Genomic DNA, 24,668 nt, shown 5'->3' with positions numbered 1-24,668 from the left:
ATTATGTTTTCATTCTCCCTTGAAACACGTTCCAGTTATACATGTATGATTCGAGGAAGATGTTTCATATTCTTTACAGGTTCTTCCACCTCTTTGGTTTAACAGCACAGTCGAATTATACTAAGACAACACGGTAAAGGAATGACGTACTGACGCGATTTGAGGGAACCGTCACCTAAGAGCGTCAGTGGTCATTGGAGGGATACAACCAGCCATGGCCAGTTCGGACAGCAATGCCAGCCTGACCAGCGAGGAGGACGAGAGGACAATCGTCGGACCGACTGACGACATCCATCCGTCACAGATGATCAGGTTGTCGAGCCTCTCCCGTGGTCTACCCCTGTCGGCGATCTCAGAGTCAACGGCGGAAAGCGTGATATCGGACGAAGACGTTACCATGGCGACGAATAACACGGATGGTGCACGCCTACACAGGAGGAGATTCAGCAAAACTGGTCTGGAACTTCGAGAAGTGCAGAGTGGTTACGATATAGCGGCTGGAAGCCTTACGCATGGTTTGAACGACCTCGGGCGAGACAACCCGGCGTACAGCGCCGACCACGGGGATTCGAATCGATCTTTGCCGCAACCTCCGCCTTACAGGCAGAAACCTGGATCAGCAGAAGTCGGCGTCCCCATGAAGTCTCGGTCGGATCGCTCCCGGAAGGTCCTCACTAACTCGAAGTTCGACTTCCGGCAGCAGAAACCTCCCACGGATATCTACGACGCTGGCAACGGGAAGGGCGTTGAGGATGTCACCACGGGGAAGAATGGCGGGAAACCTTTTGGCGGTGACGTCATGCCAAGCGACGCTGTATCACATACCTACGTCAGATACAACAAAGATAGCTTGTTGAAGGATGTGAAAACAAAATTGAAGAAGACAAAGCTCAGGAGAAAACTCTCCCCACTGGTCATTGTCAATCTCATTGACGTAAGTAATGGATGGAATATCCAGTGCCATGGTTCATTTTATTCAAGAGACGTTCTTTTTTCTCTACAATTTAGCCTCTGTGACACACTGAGGAGCGAGGACTTTCTAATATTATTTGAACTCCCCAATTTAAACAGTGTAAATGAAGTTAGGGATAGAAGCAATTAACGTAAAAACGTCGATCAGTATAGTCAACATTAAGCATTGTTAAATATAAAAAAAAATGTTTACAATAGTTTTACTAAAGTCGTTTCCAGAATAAACCATTTCCAGTTATGCTTTATTAAGAAAATTACTGATATCTCCCTATATTTGCGGTTTTATTGCCATTTTTTTTCATGTGGTAGAGTGTTTTGAGATACAACTGAACTATCCATAGGTATGCATCAAATATAATCATTAGAACAGTTTTTGATCACTGCTCCAAATGGTAAACATTAGCATTAGAATATAACGATTGCCCTTTTTCAGGTCCGGCGACGATGAAACCACTTCCATCTTCTTTGCTTGTTGTTTGCGTTTTTATGTCCGTTTGTTTGTTTGACTGTTTCCTTGGTTTGTTTGTTTGTTTGTTTTTTGGTCTTTTTAAAGGCTGTGCGAGATGGCGACATGGAAATACTGAAAAGTCTGCTGGATAAGTACAGTTCGTTCAATCTCAACAAACTGGACAAAAATCACATGTCCCTCTTACACCATGCCGCCATCAACAACCGTGACGTCATAGCCAGAGATCTCGTTATTCGGGGCGCCGGTAAGAAATCATGAGCACTAGGTCAAAGGTTAATTGTCATAGTTCCACCTTAAATGTGCGAGTGACGGTAGTACTCATTTGATACTTTTGTTTATTTTGCTAACGTCATATTGTCGATGTTTCTCAGTTTAGAGCTGTAACCTTGTAAGCACAATAATTTCCCCTATGTGTTGATCTGAAAGTTACAATGCCGTGATGGCTTATTGTTGTTTTTCTTCCTATAAGTGGCCGCCTAACAATAGACAATGTAATATTAAATTCATTATGTACTCGGTTACATCTTCCTATGTATTATCATCAACTCTCAAGTTGAGTTTACACCCAAAGTTTATAGTTTCATCCTTAGGTTGTGATTCCCAAAATACGATGATTTTAAGATGTTCATGTTTCTCTTTCTTCCGGGTATATCATGCAATTGAAAGACCCAATGTTCGATTATATAATATTGTTTGTAAAAATGCCATACGTACACACCATTGGAAGACAGTACAGTACATATTAGAAGAATATGCAAATTAAGCCATACTTTACGCGTCGGCCCAGATACGGAAGTGAAGACACTCGACACAAAGGCCACCCCTCTCCACTTCGCCGCTCGCATGAACAGCGCCGCAGTCGCTCACGTCTTGCTGGCCCAGTGCGCCAATGTGGAGAGCGCCACCACCGCTGGTATGACACCGCTTCACATCAGCGCGAGGCGAGGACATACTGCGGTTACCAAGGTAACAACAAAAGCTAAAATTGCTGATTCTTTTGAACAAAAAAAAGAACAACAACAACCAAACAAACAACGTAATAAAGTCATTCAGGGAAATAAATCAACAAACCTTCATTTCTTTTTAACGTTGTGTGAATGTAACGTGATTTATTATAGGAGATATGCATGCGAGCTACAATCAGAAGCTAACGTTATGTTTCATTACAGAAACATTTTCCTTTCCTCCATCCCCTCCCCCGCTCTTTATCACACACACACAAACACACACACATACACACACCCATATTCTCGTTCATAAGTTTTTCCTCCTAACTAAGAATCTTTCATTTTGCGTTAACACAGTGCCTAAGACTTTATCATTATTTCTATTTCGTAAGCTCCCCGGTTGCTAACACCTCACACACCATCTGTTGATTTCAAATCATATCCATGTTTAGTAAGTGCCATCTTCTTTTCGTACTTATCTGTCATAAAACTTTGTACACTTCTCGATAACAGGAGCTCTTATCACTCGGTAAGGCTAGTGTCAGCGCGCAGGACTCCGAGGGCGCTACACCACTACATTACGGCGCCATGAGCGGCAACCCGCACGTCTGCAGATTGCTAGTAAGTTCATTTCGTATAGAATTCTTAAAGGAACAGTTAGAGAAATGTCTCTTTTCCATTCACTGCCCAAGATCGTTACTATCATTATCTACCTTGTTTCTAAAATTTTGAATGGAAGAAATCACATAGCTTTGATGAAATAGAAAAGAAAATACATACACAACAAACAAAAGCAAAACAAAATGTAAAAAAAACATGAGTAAATTAGATCAAAATTGCCAGCTATGTTTGACAAGAATACAGATAGAATACAAAACGTTACAAAACGTGAGCTAGATGATCTAAGTTCTGCAAATCGAATGTTTATGTATCGAAGTAGTTTTATTTCTGACCGTGGACAATGATGTATATAGATCGAGCACGGGGCCGACATCCGGGCGAAAGAAGTGAACGACATGACTCCACTCATGAACGCCATCATCAGCGGGCACGAAGACCTGGTCGACATCTTCATTGAGAAAGGTACGAGCATTTCCTCGTTAAAGACTCTGATTGAATGATAACGGATCCTCGAATCATTGAGTGCCATACAGAGGAAATAATTTTGTATAGGGCCTACTTGAGCAAAATATTGAGTGTGCTTTCGTCCTGCTGTGATGGTGTGCTTATTAGACTCGCGAAGCAGACACTGCGCTGGTATAAAATTAAGCATTTATAAGTATTTATAATGGCCACTCGGCTTACTTCCGTTATGCCATGTCAGGCAATTAAAGGTTTCGAGTCTGCTGTGGTGAGCATTTTGTTAAAAAGATAAATGAATAGATGAATAAAGAAAGAAGTTTAGTACTTTAGCAGGCGTATGATAGCAATGAATGTAAGGTAAATTGTACCAACAAACTTTGCGATATCATTTTGAAGTATCCATTTCTGAAGTTTAACCTGTTATCAAATGATAATGATAATAATAATAATAATAATAATAATAATAATAATAATAATAATAATGATGTTTGGATGAAGAGAGTACCAATTGGCATTAGGTAGCAGTGGCATGAAAGCAGTAAGAACAAAATAATATTTGTTGTTGTTGTTTGATAGGCAAAAACAATAAAATGAGTTCTCAGCATAGTTTGAATCAAATGCTTCAAAACGGACAGCTATAAATTATATCAAACATTGATGATGAGAAGTCTGTGTGACGACGGGAATTATATAAAATTCAAGTGATATGCAAAGCATGTTTTTGATTTTTATAGAATAAGGATCAACCCAAAAAAAGTGAAGAGATTATCTTTTTCTCATTTTACAAACATTGTAGCTATGAGGAGTGGAGTTCGCATCAAAGACTATCTTGCCGATAGAGACAACGAAAGCAACACGTGTCTGCATCTTGCTGTATCCAAGAGGAGAACCAAGGTATCTGGTGAAGAATTCATTTTCACTCTTCTTCTTCTTCTCCTTCTTCTTCTTCTTCTTCTTCCTCCTCTTCCTCCTCCTTCCCCTTTTTCTGTGTCTCTGTGTGTCAGACATCTGTACAATCTTTTCAAGAAGTCATTGTAATAGTGGGAGTAATAAAACACAAGCGACATATAAGGCGTGATATCGATTTGGATAGATTGTTCGTTTCGATGAAAGACTACAATTTATGGCAGAGAAAAATGTCAGGGGTAGATGCAAAATACAAAGGTGTTCGATGTAGCACCTTATCACCTTTTGTGAAATTGTCGCCTAGTCAACGGATACGTGACAAACCCACATAGCAATTTACCTGCGTCATCTTCAGTCCTTAAGCGACATTTCTTCCCAGCACAGTCATCATCATTACACTCGTCATAGTTCGTGATTTTCTCCTGACTATTTATGGTTCCATGCCACCACAGATGCACATTGCTTGCAGCAAACGAAAGTATTCTTAGCAAACATGATGTCGTTTAAACAGTGTGGAATTCTGTCCGTGAAAATCGCAGGTGAGTCAGATTCTGCTGGACGGCGGAGTGGACGTCAATGTCCAGAAGACAAACGGGATGACCCCTCTGCACATCGCCGCCGTCAACGGCGCCACCGACACGGCCTACCAACTGCTCAGGAACGGTGCCGACATCGAGCTGGTAGACGACGAGGGAATGACGCCACTACACAGGTAGTGATATCTGTCGCTGATACTTATTGAATGTTCTTCGAACAATCCTACCCTGTAAGGAATGGTAGAGTTTGCATTTGTCGTTGAAGCTTGACTGAGGAAATTATGTTATTTTTCACTACACTGCATTAAATGGAAATGTCTCAAAAAGTTGACAGAGATGATTTTCTGAATCATGATTTACTCCAGTATTGTTATGGAATTTCGAAGATATTAGCTTTTGCTGAGAGCAGGGTAAGCATGTTAATGGTAATCCAGACTGTGCCACTGTTGTTGTTCTCACCTAATCACAGAGCTGCCCTGTACAATCGGGTGGAAACCGTGGCTCTGCTCATCCACGAGGGAGCCGTGATCGATGAAGTCGACAATAACGGCTTCACTCCCCTGCTATGCACCGCCTGGAAGGGGCATGTCCCGGCCGGAGATCTGCTACTAACTCGTGGCGCCGACATAAACGGTGACTGAGAAATATCACTCCTTCGATCTATCAGATGATACTTGCCTAAAAAAACAAAACAGACTAAACAAAGTAACAAACGGCCAAACAAACTGATAGAGTGTGTGTGTGTGTGTGTGAGAGAGAGAGAGAGAGAGAGAGAGAGAGAGAGAGAGGCAGACAGACAGACAGAAAAACAACATTTACACTTTCTTCATATCAAATATTGTGCTAGTGAAACGCAGCATAATATCATCAGCACTTATAATCGTTTTTCAAATTTGAAAGCTCCATCTAACTTAGAATCATATACCAATATCATCTGTAAAAAAACCCAACCAAAACAGTAAAAATGGAACGTACACCTCCGTTGGAGTTAAATGAATAGCTTCTTAGCTTTCTAGTATGCATATCAAAATGATTATAATTAGAATTAATGATGTGACTAAGTGATGTATTCCACTGACAAACAACATTCTTTGAAAGGACAATAGATATCAAATTAGAAAATCCGTATAAACTTATGTTTATAAGTATAAGTTACTGATTATAAACATTGCATTCTGCCTTCGTCATCAAATTTACCAATTTGTTTGTTCTCTTTCCACCCTGCAGTCTTCGATCACCATCACAAGTCCCCTCTCCACTGGGCTGCTGAGATGGATCACCCGGAATTCGTGGCGTTCCTCCTGAAGAACGGCGGGCAGGACCTCAACAACCTCCCCGATATCTTCGAGAGGACGGCTCTGCACTACGCCGCTGAAGTTGGCAACGTCGAGGTAGAGTTGTGGGGTCGCTATTATGACGTCACTGATTTTCATATGAAGAAATGATATTTGAATCATCCTCACAGCTTGAAGTGTTTTCCGACTGTATGGATAGAGCCGTCAGAAAAACAGTGCTTATATTCATCATACACTGTTATAAGATGTTGTTTATGGTAACTGAGACAAACGCTGCATACATGAAGAAAATTAGGACAGGATCAAATGAGAGATTATTTAAGCAGAGGGATGGAGATGTGAAGCATGAGCTTTCTTAAATCTGCTTTCCGCATAGAGGATAACATTGATTAGTATCCTTAATATTATCTTTCTTTCATCCATTTGTATATCATCGCAAACTAATACTTTGATGTTATCAGTGAATTATATATTTCCTCTTTTATTTTCAATTTCTCTTTCTTTTTTTTTTGGTCATGTTCGCTTCACTCTGTCAGTTCAGTAAATTTTGATATAAATGTTCAGCTGTGTTCAAACATAATTTTACGACGCGTTCGTAGGAGATCATATTTGACACTGAATACTATATCTATTAGTCATCGTTGTCCCATATTTAGGACTATAGATGTTATATCTTCTTTTCAAATGACATACCAGATTGTCAGGCTGTTGCTGGAATACAAGGCCCGATCTGATGCCAGGGACGGACTAGAAAAAACACCTGTTCACGTGGCTGCTCAGTAAGTCGACTCGCTCCTCAAGTCTAAGTTGAGATTTCTGTCACTGGAATGGAATCCAGTTTTGTTTCTAAAATCATTAGCAAAGCAAGATAAGGTTAATATTGTTGGAACACAGACAGATGGAATTCTCACTTATGTTACTAAGGTACTGTGTCGCTATGATCTAGCCGATCTAGCCGATGACTTATTTTACAAGATGAAACATTTTCCAAACCAATGTAAACGATGCATTTATAACAAGGCCGCGTGTTTGATAAACTCAAATAACTCTTATCAAGTGCCTTCGCCCCTTTATAAATGACTGAAACAAAACAAAAAATGATAGATTCCTGTTAGTTTGCTGCCGAGTAAGGTAGCTTACCAGTGCCACACAGGAGACAAGATAATTCCCCGCCTTCTCGGCCTCTTCAGGTCCGGGAAAGAAAAAAGGAGGGAAAGCGAGAAGGCAACTTGCGAGATCTCGTCTTCTCGACTTCTTGGGTCCGAGAAAACAAGAAAAACCAGATCTCATAGTCATATCTAGCCTTCTTCGCCTTTTTACACCTGAGAAGTCGAAATGACAAAATCTCACGACTCGACTTCTCGGACCCGAACAGGTGAAAAAAGGAAAGTAATTGTCTTGTCTTATTCACTGTGGCACTAATAAGCTTTTAGCTGAGATGTACGATATGTACAGAGGTTTCAGAGTAGATCTATGAGCAGTGGTTCCTGGTATTTTGAATGCTGTCAGTTAAGATCCAACGACCTTATCAGTAAAACATCACAGGAAAACGCCCTCTTTAATTTTTCTACGGCTTTGTTTATCTGTTTGTTTGTTCGTCTGTTTCGTCTTTATTTCATTTTCCTCAAAGAGTGACAATGTACAAACATGTCACGATAAAAGAACGATAATATGAAAATAGATATATAATAACGTCGAAATATCATATGAACACAATGAATTAAGGAAGAAATAAACAAACGTATTCATGTTATTTACTGCGTAATGTTGAAAATGTTCTGTATAAAGTTTTTTATTATCATTATTATAATTGCTTTTTATTTCTCCGCCGCCTGCACACTCCTGACCACACCACCAGGGCTGGCTACGTCCACTGCGTGGAAGAACTCCTCCGGGACACACCCGATCTCCTCAACGAAGATGACCGGGACGGGATGACGCCCTTGCTAACAGCCTGTTACTATGGTCACCATAGGGTTGCCATGACATTGCTCAAGATGGGAGCAGACGTCTCCAAGGTGTACGTGTACCAGTCAATCTGTCTTTACGCCCAGAACTCATTATTTGCTTTATCGCAATATGATAATCGTGGACCTTTGGGTATGAATTTTCTTCAATATATCTCCCGCTGTTATTAGTGCGATCGAAACTGCTGATCAACATTTCGGGAAAACATGTCGGGGGAAAAAGGAACCAGCAAGAACCGAGCCTGTCATCTACGGCAGCGACACTACCACAAGGCAATCCCTGGTTGCTGGCAGTGGCACGATGAACATGGAACAAGTATAAGCTCTGAAATTCAGACACTGTTATGTTAAATAGTCCAAGGCGGGCAAGGCCTATTAATCAGAGCAAGATATTATTAAGAAGAGGGGTGAATATACTTCATGTGGTATGATTTTTATTCATCGTGTCAGCAGTTGCGATCAGCAGTTGAGATCTTACCAATTCATTTGTACAGATCGAGGGAGACGAATTGAAGAAGAAAGAGTCATACCAAAAGGTCCACGATTTCGACACTACTAAGTTATGCCCCGTCATCATTTTTGTTTGACTCTAGTGTCTAACTCGTGGGCCTTATTTGCCTAGTGTCTAGCTTGTGGACCGTATAGATCGTGGTCCTATTTCACCCGATGTCGAGCTCGTGGGCCTTATAGTGTTCACGTATATAGTGTATGGCTCATGGGCTGTATGAATCGTGGGTGTCGAGTTCGTGGTGTGCACCCGTAAAATTAGACCATTGCCTATCGTTGTCATTATCATAATTGTTATGACAAATTTTTCAATCAAGACTAAATCTCGTCTAATCAAAAATGCAGTAACGACGAATATCGCACGGCACTGATCCTGGCTGCCGCCAACAATCACGTGATGACTATGAGTCTTCTGATTGAACATAACTGTGACGTCAACGCCATCGACAAGACTAAGGTATGCTTATTATCCGGGTAATATTAACCTTTACAAAACCCCGAAAATTATGCTCACAGAGACACTATTTTGGATGAAATGATTACAGTATTCATGTTTAAAAGGTGAAGCCTTGATAAGCAATGGACTGGATCGTTACTAATGAAATCTCATTAGAAATAAGCACGGTAAATCTAACATGAAATCGTTCATAAAGCAGTTGGACTTTCGACATTTCCTTGAATCTTCACATCACATGTACCTCTGCTATCATTAGGCGATTAAAGGGATGGTACAGTATTGGTGGAGATGAGATTTGGGCTTTTAACTTTTTGCGAGATACCAAGAAAACACATATGATATAGTACAGAGCATACCATTTTAAGAGGAATTCAAAGTTTCTTTGATGAAAAATCGAGTTTGGAATGACTGAAACATCCAGAAACAAAGTAGAACAAAGCGATCGTAATAAAGTGTGGGTCCCACACTTTATTAGATATCTCAGCCATTTCAAAACCAATTTTCATCAAATAAACGTTGAATTCCTCATATAATTACATGCTCTTTCATATTTCATAAGAGGTTTCTCATTATCTCACCAAAAAATGTCAGAAACCTGAAATTAGGTCTCAACCAAAACTATACGATCCCTTTAAGCTGTTGAGTGACAATTTTATCCCATCCTGTAATACCCGCCGTCAGAACACGGCCCTCCATCTGTGCTGCGATGCGGGCCACATCGCGGCGGCCAATCTCCTCATCCGAGCCGGGGCCGACCAATCGTGTTCCAACGACCAGGGCTTCACACCGCTCGAGTTGGCCATCGAGAGGGAGCAGGGCGAGATCGCAGCCGCTATCATTAAATGCAAAGAGTGAGTACGATGTCGAACACACGTTATATGCTCGTTAATCGCACTACCTCTTGAAACTCTGCGTTTGAAAATATCGTGGAACAGAGCACAATCCGATTCGTACCGCATGTTTTACATTTTCATTACAAAATTCAATATGTTTCCATAAGTTTATGCGTGATACATCTCTATCGGTGAAATAAACTGTGTCCTGCGACTGTTCTTTAAAAAAAATCGCATGTTGCATCTGACATGAAGTCAGAGCATTTGTTACTGTCTGCTGCAGAGTTGTTTATTTGTTTGTTATTTTCGACATGACCTATTTAATTCAAGACATTTTCAGCCATTCAATTCGTGAGTCCATTACAGGTTTGGCGCTGATCTTTATTAAAATCAGTCAACCTTTTTTTACTTTGTAAAGTCGATTTTGATGGGTGATTTCTTGGCATGCGCACTTTACTTTCTATTTGATCAGCTGGCGGGTGGCCATGCAGAGCAGGGACGAGCAGATGATCTCGCCCATGAAGTCTCTCATCGAGAAGCTACCCGACGTCGCACTCCTCGTCATGGACCGGTGCGTTCACCAGACGTCGATCAACGATCCGAAGAATCCGTCCTTCATCGTAAGATTTGCCATGATATCATTGAAAGAGGCTGTAGCGGAAGTCTACCACCTTTAAATGGCATGACGTGTATAACTTTTGCGGTACAGACACTTATAAATATCACTGCACGAGATGAGTGAAATGACTGAAAACTTACTTGAGCTCTGACTATCGTGCATTTAAACCGAATTAATGCTTAACACAAAGCTTTATGTAGGCGGAATTTTTGAGTTCGGTTTGTTTGCACTTACGTAAAACTTTGTTTGTGAAATGAAAGAAGCAAAAATAAAACAGATATATAGTTAATAGGTCTACATCAAAAATATAAATGAAATTGGGAAATTTGAGAGATTTGAGTAATTTTTTTCTATGCTTTGTACAACAACAAATACGTAAACAAAAATAAATCATGAATCCAGCTTGTGTTGCTCAAACACTCCCAAAACCTTAATCAAAAATGGCAGAAAATGGAATGTTTAGAAACTATGATAAAGGAATTTATAGCGCTTACTGCTTCCGGGTGGTGATAAATCTATCCATCTGTTCATTGACTTTACGGATAGCACGACTATGGTTTCTGTAAAAAATGAATTGATAGCGATTACGTCTGTATGTGTTTCTGTGTGTATTTGTGTCGTTTCTTCAGACCAGGTATGATTACAAGTACATCGATCCAGGACCAGACGATGAATCGACTAATGTAAGCGGCAGATATTTCGCTCTTAGGGTAAGTGGAACTGGACTTTTTTTTTTCCATTTTGAAAATCCCAATGAACATACACGTAATGTTGCATTAACGTGCTGCCAAGTTAATTATGTTGCTGATCGTGTCACTTGATTGTGTGAGGCACGTCTCATAGGTCCTACTGCTTATCCCTGGTGATTTTAATTACATCTCTCTTTCCCAAACATCTATCTCCCTTTCCAACCTACGCATTATTTTAAAGTCTTTCTGTCTTTCAACTTGGTACAAACAACGAGATAGAAACGATTAGAAACCCTTTAAATATCGTCTTGATATCGTCCCACCTATCTCCCTTAAACCCTTTTCGTGGTTTGTACTTGTCTCATGTTTTAGTTTAATACCGTATTTTATGCTCAATCATTATTGAATGTAGTGTTTAGAACACTTTCATTATTTTTTTGTCGAATCAGCAACTGCGTAGCTATCATTTTGACGACGTACAATATGCCTCAGTAAATTAATACGCAAGCGCCATAATCACTCGGCATCATGATACTGAACACGTTCCTTTGCAGACGATGTGCCAGTTTGGGCGGGAAAAGCTCCTGGAACACGAACTCTCGCAGAACATTCTCAAACGAAAATGGTAAGACAGACCAAGATATCTCAAAGCTTCTGAAAGTAGTGTACTGGTGTAGGAAATCAACGGTCAAGTAAATGGTCTTGTTTTGCTGCATAATACAAATCATCATTATGTCTGTGCCGTTAAGAAAAAACATCACATATTAGATTAGGTCTTTTTTCTAACATAGCGAACATCGACATCGATATTTAGAATTACTAATAAAGACATAATTACTCAAGAATATTTTGTTGATTGTCCTTCTAAACGTTCAGGGACAAATTCGGGCGTTTCTTCTACTTCACGGACTTGCTGATGTACATGCTGTTCATAGCTGTGGTGACGGCGTACAGTTTATTTACCCCGACTTACACCGAAGCTTACTACAACCCTGACATCAATGAGTGGGGTGATTGCCCGTACTACAACTTCACCCGGTATCCGGAACTGGCGTGGTACGTCTACTACAACACAGAGGTATTTATAAACTCGAAGGAAACTGTTCTTTTTTCACCACTTTTATCCAGAAAATCGCATTTATTTTTGCTTCCCTCAATCCTGATAATGATTAATATTCTAACCATTATTTTCTTCGTGTACTTAGGCCAAACTTTCATTTCCTTATGTTCGTTTACTTTTCCTTTTTCTTTTTTTTATGCACAATCTGTGTGAATTCTACTGTATGTATATTCTTAAATTCAATATTCTGAATTGTGATCATTTTCTTGGCAAATTCCAGAAAGACAGGTACTTCTACATCCAGCCCGTAACCTATTACCTGGGATATGCCGTCCTTTCGTACACTATGGGTATCGCATTTGGAGAGCTGATTGAGATGTACATGATGGTAAGGGAGACACAATCATTTTGTTTGCTTGCTGTGGCGATTTATTTCGACAAAGTGTTTACCTCCTGATCATTCTTTTTTGATAAGTTTTTAAATCGAACTTTAGGCTTTATGTTGCCGACTGGCGTATACGCACTGAAGAGAGGTTAAAATTGTTGCTGCGGTAGAGCCTCATTACATCATTTTCAGCTTCAATTATTTGTAGTTCTCTGCGCACGACGAACAATACGATAAAACAGAAACCCTGTCTTTACTTTACTCATTTATTAATAACTTGAATTTCTTGAAACTGATCAACAATTTACCCAACATCGACGTAAATAAGCACTTGATCAGTGTTTTAGTATAGCAGCCATGATAAAAGAAATCATGGTCATACATCTGGTAAGATTCGATGAACTAGACCAGTTGTTAATCAGTTGCAATAAAAACAACTCAACGGCAGAATTTCATGAATTTGAAGAATTACGCAGTAACCGCTGCAAACTACCATGACTAAAGCCAGCACTGGCTGTCGGGTGGAAGCTCGGGGGTCTAGTGGTCTGTCCAGAGATCAGGAGATCGTAGGTTCGAATCCTGTCCGAATATGTACGCTTATGATTTCTTTCGTCATGACAACTACTAAAACACTGATCAATTCAGTGCTTATTTACGTCGCCGTAGAGCTATTTGTTAATCAGTTGCAATGAAAACAACTCGACGGCAGAAATTCATGAATTTGAACTTGATTTTCTTCTTATTTCTGTTTTCTGATCAGGTGGTCAAATTCTGAAGGCTAACCACGATTTATGGACGCAAGGGAATAGCATATTCAGATGTCATTTGTATAAACGCGGGAGGTTACGTTGTTAAAAAGAATTAGCTTGTTGTTATAATCCTTAACTTTTATATGTCAAGGTAATCATTATCATTAACATGCATAAATGTCATCATCATCTTTATCGAGCCTGAATCAGAGCCTCATGTCTTTGTTTGTTTGTTTTCGCACTATGATAGTGCACATTAAAATATACACACATTGCGATACGCAGCAAATCACGAACCAAAACTATCTTCCCGCAAAGGCAGCTAGACAAAGAGGAATAGAACCACAGTTCAAGTAGAAACGTTTTACCATGCCACTTTACTTCGAGATCAGCTCCGGAATTAAGGTTTCCTTCTCGTTTGGGTACCCTAAACGGAACACATGTTTGTATAAGCACTTTCTTTCCGACATTTTGATTCAAGTCTCGGTACAAGATTATTTACAAGTATGTGGCCTGTTCGTAAGCGTTTCCGGCAATGACGTCATTTCCTGTCACGTCTCTTGCAATTCCTCAAAAGCGTTTCCAATATTTCACCGACGTCAGCAATCTCATTGACTGGGTGACCATCATCACCGCGACGGTGTTCGTCATGCCGCCGGGAAGTCCCCCGTGCTTCTACAACTGGAACGCCGGTATCATTGCCGTCTTCTGCGTTTGGATGAAATTCATCATGTACTTCAGGGGGTATGTCGCGTAGATAGAAGAGCATACTTTTTTTTTCTTTTTTTTTCAATTTCTTTCGAGGAAACCATGCTATAGTCAAGCTTATTTTATTTTTATTCGATTACGGTTCCTTGAATTGGTTTTTCTTTTCTCTTTACTCTGCGTTTGTAAACTAACATGCATTTTTCGTGGCACTGTGTATCAAAAATAACAAGTATCTAAGAATTCGTGTGATGTTCCGAATCATACGACCATAAACCATCAGACTTAAACACTATTGCTTTATGGATATGTTTATTTGCTACCTTGATTGAGTCGTCGTTGAATTTTTATATTGTGTTCATGTTTTTAGAGAAAAAAAATCAGAAAGAAAATAAAACACACGAACACACAAAAACACATTGTATAATCATGATAATATCAAAGGTAACAGTATTTGCCGAAATGACGTTATAATGTTTGAAACCTAAAACGTGACAGAGCGTTTCATAACAGTTTGATAATAGAACCTAAGCAATTATATTGGACAGTGAAAAATAATCATCAGGGTGTATACCTCTGAGGAATATCGTCAGGTTTGTGATGATGACGTCACAATGACTCTAAAGACAGCATAGAAGACACCATCAGAGAAAACTTTCCCTATAGGCAACATAGGAGATTGATCTTGGCAGACAATTAACTTCTTGACCATCTACCGGTTGTGACGTTTTACCCCCTTGTTTTCCTTCGTTTTCTTGTAGATTCCATGCCACTGGTTTGTACGTGCTCATGTTCATTGAAACATTCACATCTATTCTCAAGGTAAGAGTATGAAGTAAAAAAAAAAATACTGCTCCGCCTTTACACTGACTTTAAAAATCAGAGTAATGCTAAACAATCAAAACTGAATTAGTTTCATGACTATCGGAAATTTGGCATCTGTGCCGACGTCGTCACACGCAGTATATATGCTGGTGCTAGCTGTCTGAATTCATTTTCTTACGATTATCTTTAGCTGTGCATGGGTTCCATGACATTTGCTCCTGCGACAAATGCTGCCATGAAATATCTACACGCTACGCCAAACATAAAACCTATAGCCACAAACATAACTCTACCCTTAAAAGGGAAATCTGGTCCAAATATAAGTTAGTATGATAAGAAAGAGTAAAATATTACGAGTTCAACGGTTAAATTTTGATCGAAATCGGGTGAAAAATAAGGGAGTTATGACATTTTGAAGTTTTGCTATTTTGGGGAAACAGTTCTTGAACAGTCAACATAAATATGCAAATGATGGCAAAGTGAGCACGTCATTCCCTCACAACTTACCATAATAAAATTATAGTTTGTACATAAAATTTTCAAATTTCCAGTTTTTCATTCAAACGCAATTATGCCCGAGGCTTAAATCCTCATATTTCTAACTGATCACTTTTCTGAAGTTATCAAACCAGGAATAACATCATGTTTCAGACTTCAGCGACAGAAACATTGAATTTTCATCATTTTTGTTGTTGTAAATGTAAAATTGTGAGGTTATGACATGGTCAGCTCACTCATTGGCATATTCATATCCACTGTAAAAGAACTGTTTTGCAGAAATTAGCAAAACTTCAAAATTTCATAACTTCCTCATTTTTCATCCGATTTCAGTTAAATTTTCACCATTGCATTCGAAAGATTTTACTCTTTTTTATCAGACTAACTTATTTTTGGGCTGGATTTCCTCTTTAATCCTAATCCTCACTTTTAAAACCTGAAATCCTATCACAACCCTAAGGCTAACCCTAAGTCCTTGAACATGCTTGGAAAATAAGACCGGAGCAATTGTCGCAGGAGCAAATGCCGTGTCACCCTGTGATGAACACAAATTTTATTCGGTGAAAGGGGGAAATACTATATTTTAGGCATACTGTTATAAAGTCTGGCTGTTAATCAAAAATATTGTGTTGCTATAGGTTTGGAGATTAAATGGTTAACAATCCAACTATGGCATAGGCGAAAGATTAGTGTTCTATGAACATTGTTAACGTCTTGAAGTTTTTAATCGCTACCGATTCACTTGTACATGCATGAATACAAGTTTATATTGCATGAATGTAAGTGTGTTTATATCATTATTATATTGTATTTCGATGTCTTGAGAATATGTATCTTCATATTGTTTGTTCTTTTCTCGTGCTATGTTTTGTACAGTGACACTCTTTGTTTAAAATTAATATGAAGGGAAATGAATGTAGTATGACTATGACCATGACTGCACAAGTACAATGATAAGAACATGATGATGTTCTCTTGCATTTACAACTTGTTGATACTTTGACATTGTTGTTATGAATTTTACAGCGACTGTGGGCTGTGTATAGTAACCTCGTGGACTGTAGGTCCTCATGTATCGAATTTAGAAAACATTCGAGGATTTTTTTTTTCTCTATATATATATCTATTTTTTTCTTTCTCTCTTTCTAAATCAGGCCATGGCAGTTTACGTGATGTTCATCATCGCATTTAGCGTGTCATTCAACATGTGCCTTGGCACCATGGTAAGAATGGTATGTGTTCATAGGACTAACCTTCCATACCCAAATATAATCATAGGCTTATTGTCACTTAGTCTAATGCCAGGTGGTCTAATTCACAGATAGTCTAACACCAATATGGCTAAACCAATTTGGTCTATTATCAATTTGGACTATAATAGCCAATTGGCAATGGTTGGTTTAATCATCATTTCGTCTGATGCCCATTTTGGCTAATTGCCATTGTGTCTACTGGCCAAATAATCTACTTGGCATCTCGTCTACGTTGTTTTTGCCTCATTCCGTCTAATACAATTCGGTCTGTTTTCTGTCTACATCTAATCTAGTCTACGTTCATGTGGTCTAATACGGCTGGTCTAATTACTGTTATGTCTACTAATCTATACTTCACTAGGTCCAATAATCACTTTGTCTATTTCCATAGTGTAATTCATATAGATCTAATTTCCATCTGGTCTACAAGCCAATTTGTGTAAATGTCATTATTTGTCACCACTCTTTTTTTTATAGAGAGTTTGACGGCTAGCACCTGATGGCCCAATGATTATAATTATGTAGGCCTACATTGCACTTTCTCGTGTTTAAAGTCCTAATGCAACGTCAGTACTGTGCATTTAATGGGAAAATCCAGTCCAAATATAGGCCTAATTTAGTCTGATAAGAAAGAGAAAAACATTACGAGTTCAACGATATAAATTTGATCGAAATCGGGTGAAAAATAAGGAAGTTATGACATTTTGAAGTTTCGCTATTTTGGGGGGAAACAGTTATGCAAATGGCAAAGTGAGCATGTCATTAATTCCCTCACAACTTACCATATATAGTTTGTACATACATGTAAAATTTTGAAATGTCCTGTTTTTTCATTCAAACGCAATTATGCCTGAGGCTCAAATCCTCATATGTCTAACTGATCACTTTTCTGAAGTTATTCAACCATGGCAGGAATAACGTCATGTTTCAGACTTCAATGACAGAATTTTTTTTTTTTTTGTACACGATAAAATGCAAAATTGTGAAGGTACGACATGGTTAGCTCACTCATTTGCATATTCATTATAGGATAAGTATTATTATGTGATCTGGTCTGAACTTTCTTATCTGTTCGCCGTTTTTCAGTCACAAATACTGACTGTTCGGGGCTAGCTTACAACCTAAACTAGCTTATTTTTAAAGTTCTATAATATAGGGAATATATAACCAGAATTCAACATAAGCTGATAAGTGTTATTATTTTCTTCATATTTTTTGGCAAAATGAAAGATCGCTTGACTCACCTCTTTCGGAAAGCAGGGGGAACATACCTTAACACGTGTCAGTAGCAAGTCGAGGGAATGCATACTTTTTATTTAGAAAATGAAATTTTGTGGAAAGGCATCCTTTAAATCATTTAGTCACAAGATTTCCTTTCCTACGCGCAATACACACAATAGATATGACATTGCATTGATGTGCACTGCAATGCAATGATGTGCTTTCCACGCATTGATAGTATTGATTACATTGACCACTGCATACTCAGACACACTTATACTCTATAATATAAACCACGATTAATGATGATAGTTAGGCCTATAATTGCACTTATCTTTGGCGCTTTTATATGCGCACTGGTGCTATCTATACAAGAAAGCTAGAAAATACAATAACATAAGGGTATAATGCAAAACCAAAATAACATTAAAAAGAAGAAGAAGAAAAAATACAGATATCGCCAGAATTCGTTGCTGATCACTTTTGACGATCCGTTCCCCCCCCCCCCATTAGCCCCTCTATATGAATAGACGTTAATAGACATAAGTTTGTTCTTGATCATTTTTGACAATCTTTTCTCTCCCCCTCCCCCTCCTCCTCCCCCTCCCCCCTCCCCCCCCCCCCCCGAAGTACGCCTTCTCCAACATGCCGATGGCCTTCCTGTCCGTACTGACCATGATGCTGGGAGAAATCAACAAGGGCGACATCTTTGCGGAGGACGTCGACCTGTCACCGTTTGAGTTCACAATCTACGCTCTATTTGTCATATTTCTCCTCATTATGCCAGTCGTCATCAACAACTTAACGGTAAGTTGCAAAAATAATGATGCGTCATGTGATCAAACAAAAAGATACACGTAGGTATTGTTATGAGTATAATAACGGCGTGAGATATTATTTGACGTGCTCGTTGCGAAGTGACTTTGTAGTGACATGCACAGGTGATGCAGGGGCCTCAAAGAGCTTGATGAGTAGGGGAACCTGGGGCAAAGAGGAACACAGGGCAAAGTGGAACACCCCCATTAAACCTATATTCAGTCTTGAATCTTAAGTTCATGCATTAAGATCCCTCTAGGGATGCTCCATCTTTTGATATCAGAGCTGTGTAAATAAATAATTGTATGTGTGTCTTTAGGGAAAATATCTGTTTTGCATACCTCAAAACCAACAATTTGATGATTATATATTTTATGCCAAATTATCATGCTTATCTGAAATAGTATCTCGGAAACCATGGTAACAACAACGCATGGATTTCAATTCAATTCAATTCAGTTCAAAATGATTTTGTTTCCATATAAAGTAATACAAAGTAATATAAGCTTCCATAAATCGTGATATCAGGGCTAACAATTATTGGCCAACGTCAGAGTGATGCACGATGGGAAAATTATACATGGTTGGGGCAAAGTGGACGGGGCAAGGTGGAACACAGTCAGTCCGCAGCGTGAGCGAAAACGCACGTATTTATTCAAGTCGTATGCACGGCTGAGCGGTGCTTGCATACGTAATGAGCAGATACATGGTCATGAATAAATCCGTGTAGAACGAGTATTTCTTGTCAGTTTTCGACACTTTTAATATCGACTGAAAGAGAAAACATTAGCAAATATGCTCATGATCAAAATAAAACGGACAAGAAGAATATAGAATATCAAAATCTCTCTCGAATTCGGTATTGTATTCAAAAATATTCCTTCACGTTTGACGCCAAATAACTAACCTGAAATCTTTCATGCCCCTCTAAAATATGGTGAAGACTATGTCCGCTAAAGTATATAGTATCACAATAAGGGCAAGTTTTCTCATCTTCATTTCAATACGGGTCAGGAACTAGCAAAATTCAGAGACATGTCTAGCGTCGAGTTTAAAAAGATTATCCTCGCGTTCGCACCGGAATTCTGGGTCTGTGATTGGTCGAAATCCGTCGCAAGACGCGGTGTGTCGCATTGCGTAGTATCCATTGGCTGCTGACTCAATGCTGTGAGTTCAAAAACTATGTATCAGATAGAAGTGTCATTGATATGAGTAATAGCTGAATAGTGTACAATTGAGTTGGAGGTAATTTGAAAATGAAAGCCTATATTAGTTTCATGAAATCCATGATTTTTTTAAATGTTAGGTTCCAGATTGTGATCGAATTTTCGCTCTCTATACAAAACTTGAACTTTACACAGAAACCAGTGATGTGTATGTGAGTGTGCACTTTACAATGACCCTGAACAATGGACCTGGCTACCACCTGTCCCGAGCTCTGCTGCAAGGCACATGAATGCTTTATCAATTATTCATGTGGATTGCCCTGAGCACTGCTAGTCTGAATTCTTGACACAGGGTGAAATGCATGCACATGAAAGAAGTAAGCATGTTTCCATGTGCTTGCACACACCACATTTCAGAATGAACAAAGACTAGCTGCGATAGTGGAATTCCTCATGAAGCATTCAAATCCTGGTCATTGTCCACGACCATTGTCTGGGTATCAACAACACACTCCACGCGTGTTCATTCACTACCCCACTTCCGGTAAGAAAACATAATTTGCCTTGTTTTCAACAGCAAAATTCACAGCCTTAAAAATGGTGCCCCTCTTCGTTTTTTAATTGATCATACTCGGTCAAGTTTCACGATTGTGAAATCGAAGAAATTACGGAGATCTATTTTCAATACCAGTCAGGAACTAGCAAAACATCAAACTATGATCTAAAAGCTTCTTAAACACTGGCAAAATAATCGTTTACTTTGATGCTAAAATGGACTACTATATTGAGATCAAAAATAGGGAAATTAGGTATCAAATTAATGAGCATAATCAGCTCTATAACCTGCCGAACCATCCTGGGTCAAACAATGCACTGCGAAAGCTATGAAAGCTGTTATAGCGACCTCTGCAAAAACTCTCGCAAAGTATCGCGAAATTTCGTCAGTCTCAAGGGCACAAACTGCGCAAACGTGATTCTGAATAAAATTGTCGTTCGTGCCTCATTATCGCACGCGCTGCGGACTGACTGAACATGTTAACTAATGGGCTTGTGGGGAAAATGAAATTTGTTGCGTTTCTACGCACGTCGCATGCATTGCGTTTTGTATTCCACTTTGCCCCAATGGTCTGGGGCAAAGTGGAATTTTCATACTTTTTTCAAATTCACAGTAATTGATAAAACTGATAATTTGAAAACAAATTTTACTGCCATTTGTTAGCGGTAGTCCTCAGGTAATAGTATAAACAAAAAATATTGCTTTACTCTGCTTTGAATTCCCGTTTTGGCTGGACAAACATTTTTGGTCCACTTTCTTGCCCCGGGTTCCCCCTACATGGTACTGAGGAGAAAAATCTCTTCGAGTGGCCTTCACTTTGTGAACTAGACGCCCTGTAGTAGTCAGAGACTTCCAAGGATCCAAACTTGAACAGCATTATGTACACGAAAAGAAATGTGCTTCAGAATAATTATCTACAGTTCCTATTTACTTAATATCATTGAATAGATAGTTCGTTTATGAAATGATTTGGTGAGTTTACAAGGATCGGCATCGTCAAAACGCGTATCTAGGAAAGCGTATATATTTTAAAAACAAAAATTACATGAACAGTGACATACAAAACAGATGGAAATATATAATGTTCTGATGCACTTGCAAATAATAATGATAATGATGATTAAAAAAAATCGCATGTAAATTATTTCATTACCTACTGGCCGCTGAAATGTGTCATATTTTACTTTACTCCGAATATCTAGATCGGTATCGCTGTTGGTGACATTGACGGGATCAAAAAGAAAGCGTTTATCAGGAGAAATACTATGCAGGTATTTTGTTTTTACTTCTCTTATTTCCATTGCTTTTCTATATTGGTGCTGGGTAAACTGTTCCACGTTCAACAGTGGCACAATATTATGATATACTGATATGATATGACGCTAGCATGCACAAAACAATTATAATGATCACAATATAAAGCAATGATTATACCAACAATAAGAACAACAAAAAAGACTATTATTTCGTTGAGTCTGGGAGATGACAAGAGACGTTTAGATAGGAAGTAAAACACGGAATTTCAAATCGATTCAATTCAATTCAATTCAATTCAATTTAATTTCGGTTTTATTGCAAATCAAATGAAAACATAACAACCGTTCCACAGAATATTTCGTTTTGTCTGTTTTTAAACCGTATTAAAAACGAATAAAACAAAACAAAACAAAACAAAACAAAACAAATGCCTGATTTTATAGACGAACCTTTTACCATTCTGGTTATCTGGTATTCATTCTCTTCGTCAAAGTCTGTTGGTAATGACGGAGTAGTGGAGTTACACTATAAATATTAATATTGCTTCGCGCGCTTCAAACCCTGTGCAGGCGAACTATGTTTATCACATGGAAGTTAAGTGGCCTCGTTGTATGCAGAGAATCCTTTACCAGCCTGAGAACGTAGTCACGGTGAAGCCCCGGGGCGGGAAGTACCTCTCTTGGGTAAGTCCTCTTGGAATATGGAAGAGGATAATTCCTCCACCATGTTTGTGTAAATTCAGCGAACGCATATGTAAAGAGATGTATTTTCTACATAATGATTCGTCTAGCACACAAATTTGTATAGTAACAATAATATTTCAAGTACTATTGGCAAAGGGATAGACAAGTCTGCTCACAACCGGATTTCTCATACCCTATAATTAAGAATTAATTAACTAAGAAATAGAGACGAACACGACGCTCACGGTTTACCGCACCTAACTTGACAAATTTGACTGGCAGACCAGACTAGCATTCTTTCTTCAAAAACATTCGAAAAGAGTGTGAATGGTTACGTATTACTCTTTATTTGACAAACATTTATATCATCATGCTATTAGCTCATGAATAAATGAAACAAAAACAAATAAAACATACGAAAATCACATGAAACAAAGGATGACGTTTGAAATGCTTTTGATTTTTTTTCAGTTGTTCCCTGATGAAAACGACGCACTAGTCGAAAGGGACGATAAGTCTGACCCGAGAACGGCCGAGCACGTCTTGGCCGAATTGCAGCGGCAAAAGAGCACGTAAGTCGAGTACATCCGTCGTACTCGTATGAAGTTTCATACATTCAGAATTTGTGTTTGAAGTAATATCATGAGAGTATAGATATACAAGTTTTCCAGCTACATCATTTTGGATATCTCAAAGAGTTTCAAATTTTCGAGATTTAGTATGATCTTTGATCTTCAACGCTGATATTATGATCTTATGATTTTTTTGGGGGGCACATTTTCGTGAAGAAGTAGACGGGATATAGGTCCTAAGCATTAGATGATAAAGTCATTGTTAGAAGCAGCATAATAATCGATTATGATGTGAAGGCACATCTCGGATTTTAGCGAGCAGTCGCTTTAGACCAACCACTATGCTACATTCATATTGTCATAAATTTGCCAGATGCGAACTGTAAAGGAAAAGAAATTACTACCCTACTATGGTTTGACTGGAAACCATAATATCAATCCGAATATGAGGCAGTAAATAATATATGAATGGATTAGGATCATTTGATAAATACTTTTGATTCCATTATCATCAAGCTGCAGTGAGGTTTTCATCTGAAATCTCTTGCGATATCGGAGACCTTATCTATGAATCCCAGAAACTATCTAACCCTGTCGTTCTCACTACCCACTCGTTTGTATACGATGACAATGGCTCATGGATACGGTGGTGGAGAATGTTAAGAAGCCTGCCAGCTCGGAGTAGGGGCCTACTGTACGTTACATTCTGCGCATGAGATTACAGTTTTCTGAGAAAAAAAACAACAACAACCAAAAAACAATATGGGACAGAGTTCTAATGAGAAAAGTCATGGATGGAGTCTTAACGCGGTTTCTCTACGTTGCCGTGAAAGCACATTTCCAAGTAGGCCTATTCAAGGAGAATGTTAACATAACAGCCAAATTGGATTACATAAGACCTATCAGTTGGTGATATGATATCATAGCTATACTCCTGTTTTGTTTCAGTAGTTTAAAATTTGGTACATGATTTGAACCATCATTGACTACACACTGATACATTCTATGTAAGCTCCTCTTGTTTTTGTTTTTGTTTTTTGCTTTCTTTCCCCAGACTTGCCACAATGATGCTCATACAGAAGCAACAGAGCGACCTTCTCCGCACCCTGGCCGACAAAGAGGGCCTCAGCACCAAACTCCAAGACGTGACGGCTTTCAACGATCTGTATGATGACGTCATGTCAGATGAAGAGAATGACAACGACCCGACGTCATCGCTTGCCTGAAGAGTGCTCTTTAACCCCTTCCATACGAGATTTCAAAATCCCGCATAGACTTTATACAGGAATTATTGAATCTACGCAGGCAATGTATTGATTGACAGATTGGCTAAAGGCAAAACCTGTTATAACGAGCACGGATACAAGGAGATTTCATTAGAATGAGATTTGTTCGGTAAGGTCCGTGTTGACGAAATTTAGTTGGAACTAGGAGATTTGTGATGTAGAAATGTCATTACTTTGTCCGTTCTGACGAGATTTTGTTGTAACGAGGGGATTTGTCTGGTAAAAATGTCATTATTTTTATTTTTCTCCATTTACTTTGTCCATTTTAGCAATTCGTTTTAACGAAAAAAATAATGCTTACTGGTCCCGACTATCTCCTTAACAGGGTTCGCCTGTATTTATTAGGGCCTATGTCA

At 38.9% G+C, this 24,668-nt stretch overlaps 1 protein-coding gene across 1 annotated transcript; it reads left to right on the top strand.

Moving 5' to 3' along the window:
- The first annotated feature begins 214 nt into the window (after positions 1-214).
- LOC139723794 (uncharacterized) lies at positions 215-24,252 on the top strand. Its single transcript, XM_071635001.1, has 26 exons — positions 215-934; positions 1,526-1,685; positions 2,229-2,407; positions 2,902-3,009; positions 3,363-3,471; positions 4,268-4,365; positions 4,917-5,089; positions 5,383-5,546; positions 6,141-6,304; positions 6,905-6,987; positions 8,067-8,228; positions 9,028-9,139; positions 9,821-9,990; positions 10,445-10,592; positions 11,221-11,301; positions 11,835-11,905; positions 12,157-12,358; positions 12,621-12,728; positions 14,052-14,218; positions 14,941-15,001; positions 16,657-16,725; positions 18,607-18,783; positions 21,717-21,785; positions 22,341-22,454; positions 22,926-23,026; positions 24,081-24,252. The coding sequence occupies exons 1-26, from the start codon at positions 215-217 to the stop codon at positions 24,250-24,252; spliced, it is 3,942 nt and encodes a 1,313-aa protein (XP_071491102.1).
- Positions 24,253-24,668: the final 416 nt, after the last annotated feature.

This window comes from Diadema antillarum, unplaced genomic scaffold (genome assembly GCF_040938485.1).
Source record: "Diadema antillarum isolate AM-2024a unplaced genomic scaffold, OU_Dant_1.0 scf00000201, whole genome shotgun sequence".
Taxonomy (NCBI): Eukaryota; Metazoa; Echinodermata; class Echinoidea; order Diadematoida; family Diadematidae; genus Diadema; species Diadema antillarum.
The sequence above is the reverse complement of the archived record's forward strand: the minus strand, read 5'-3'. Positions and strand labels throughout refer to the sequence as shown.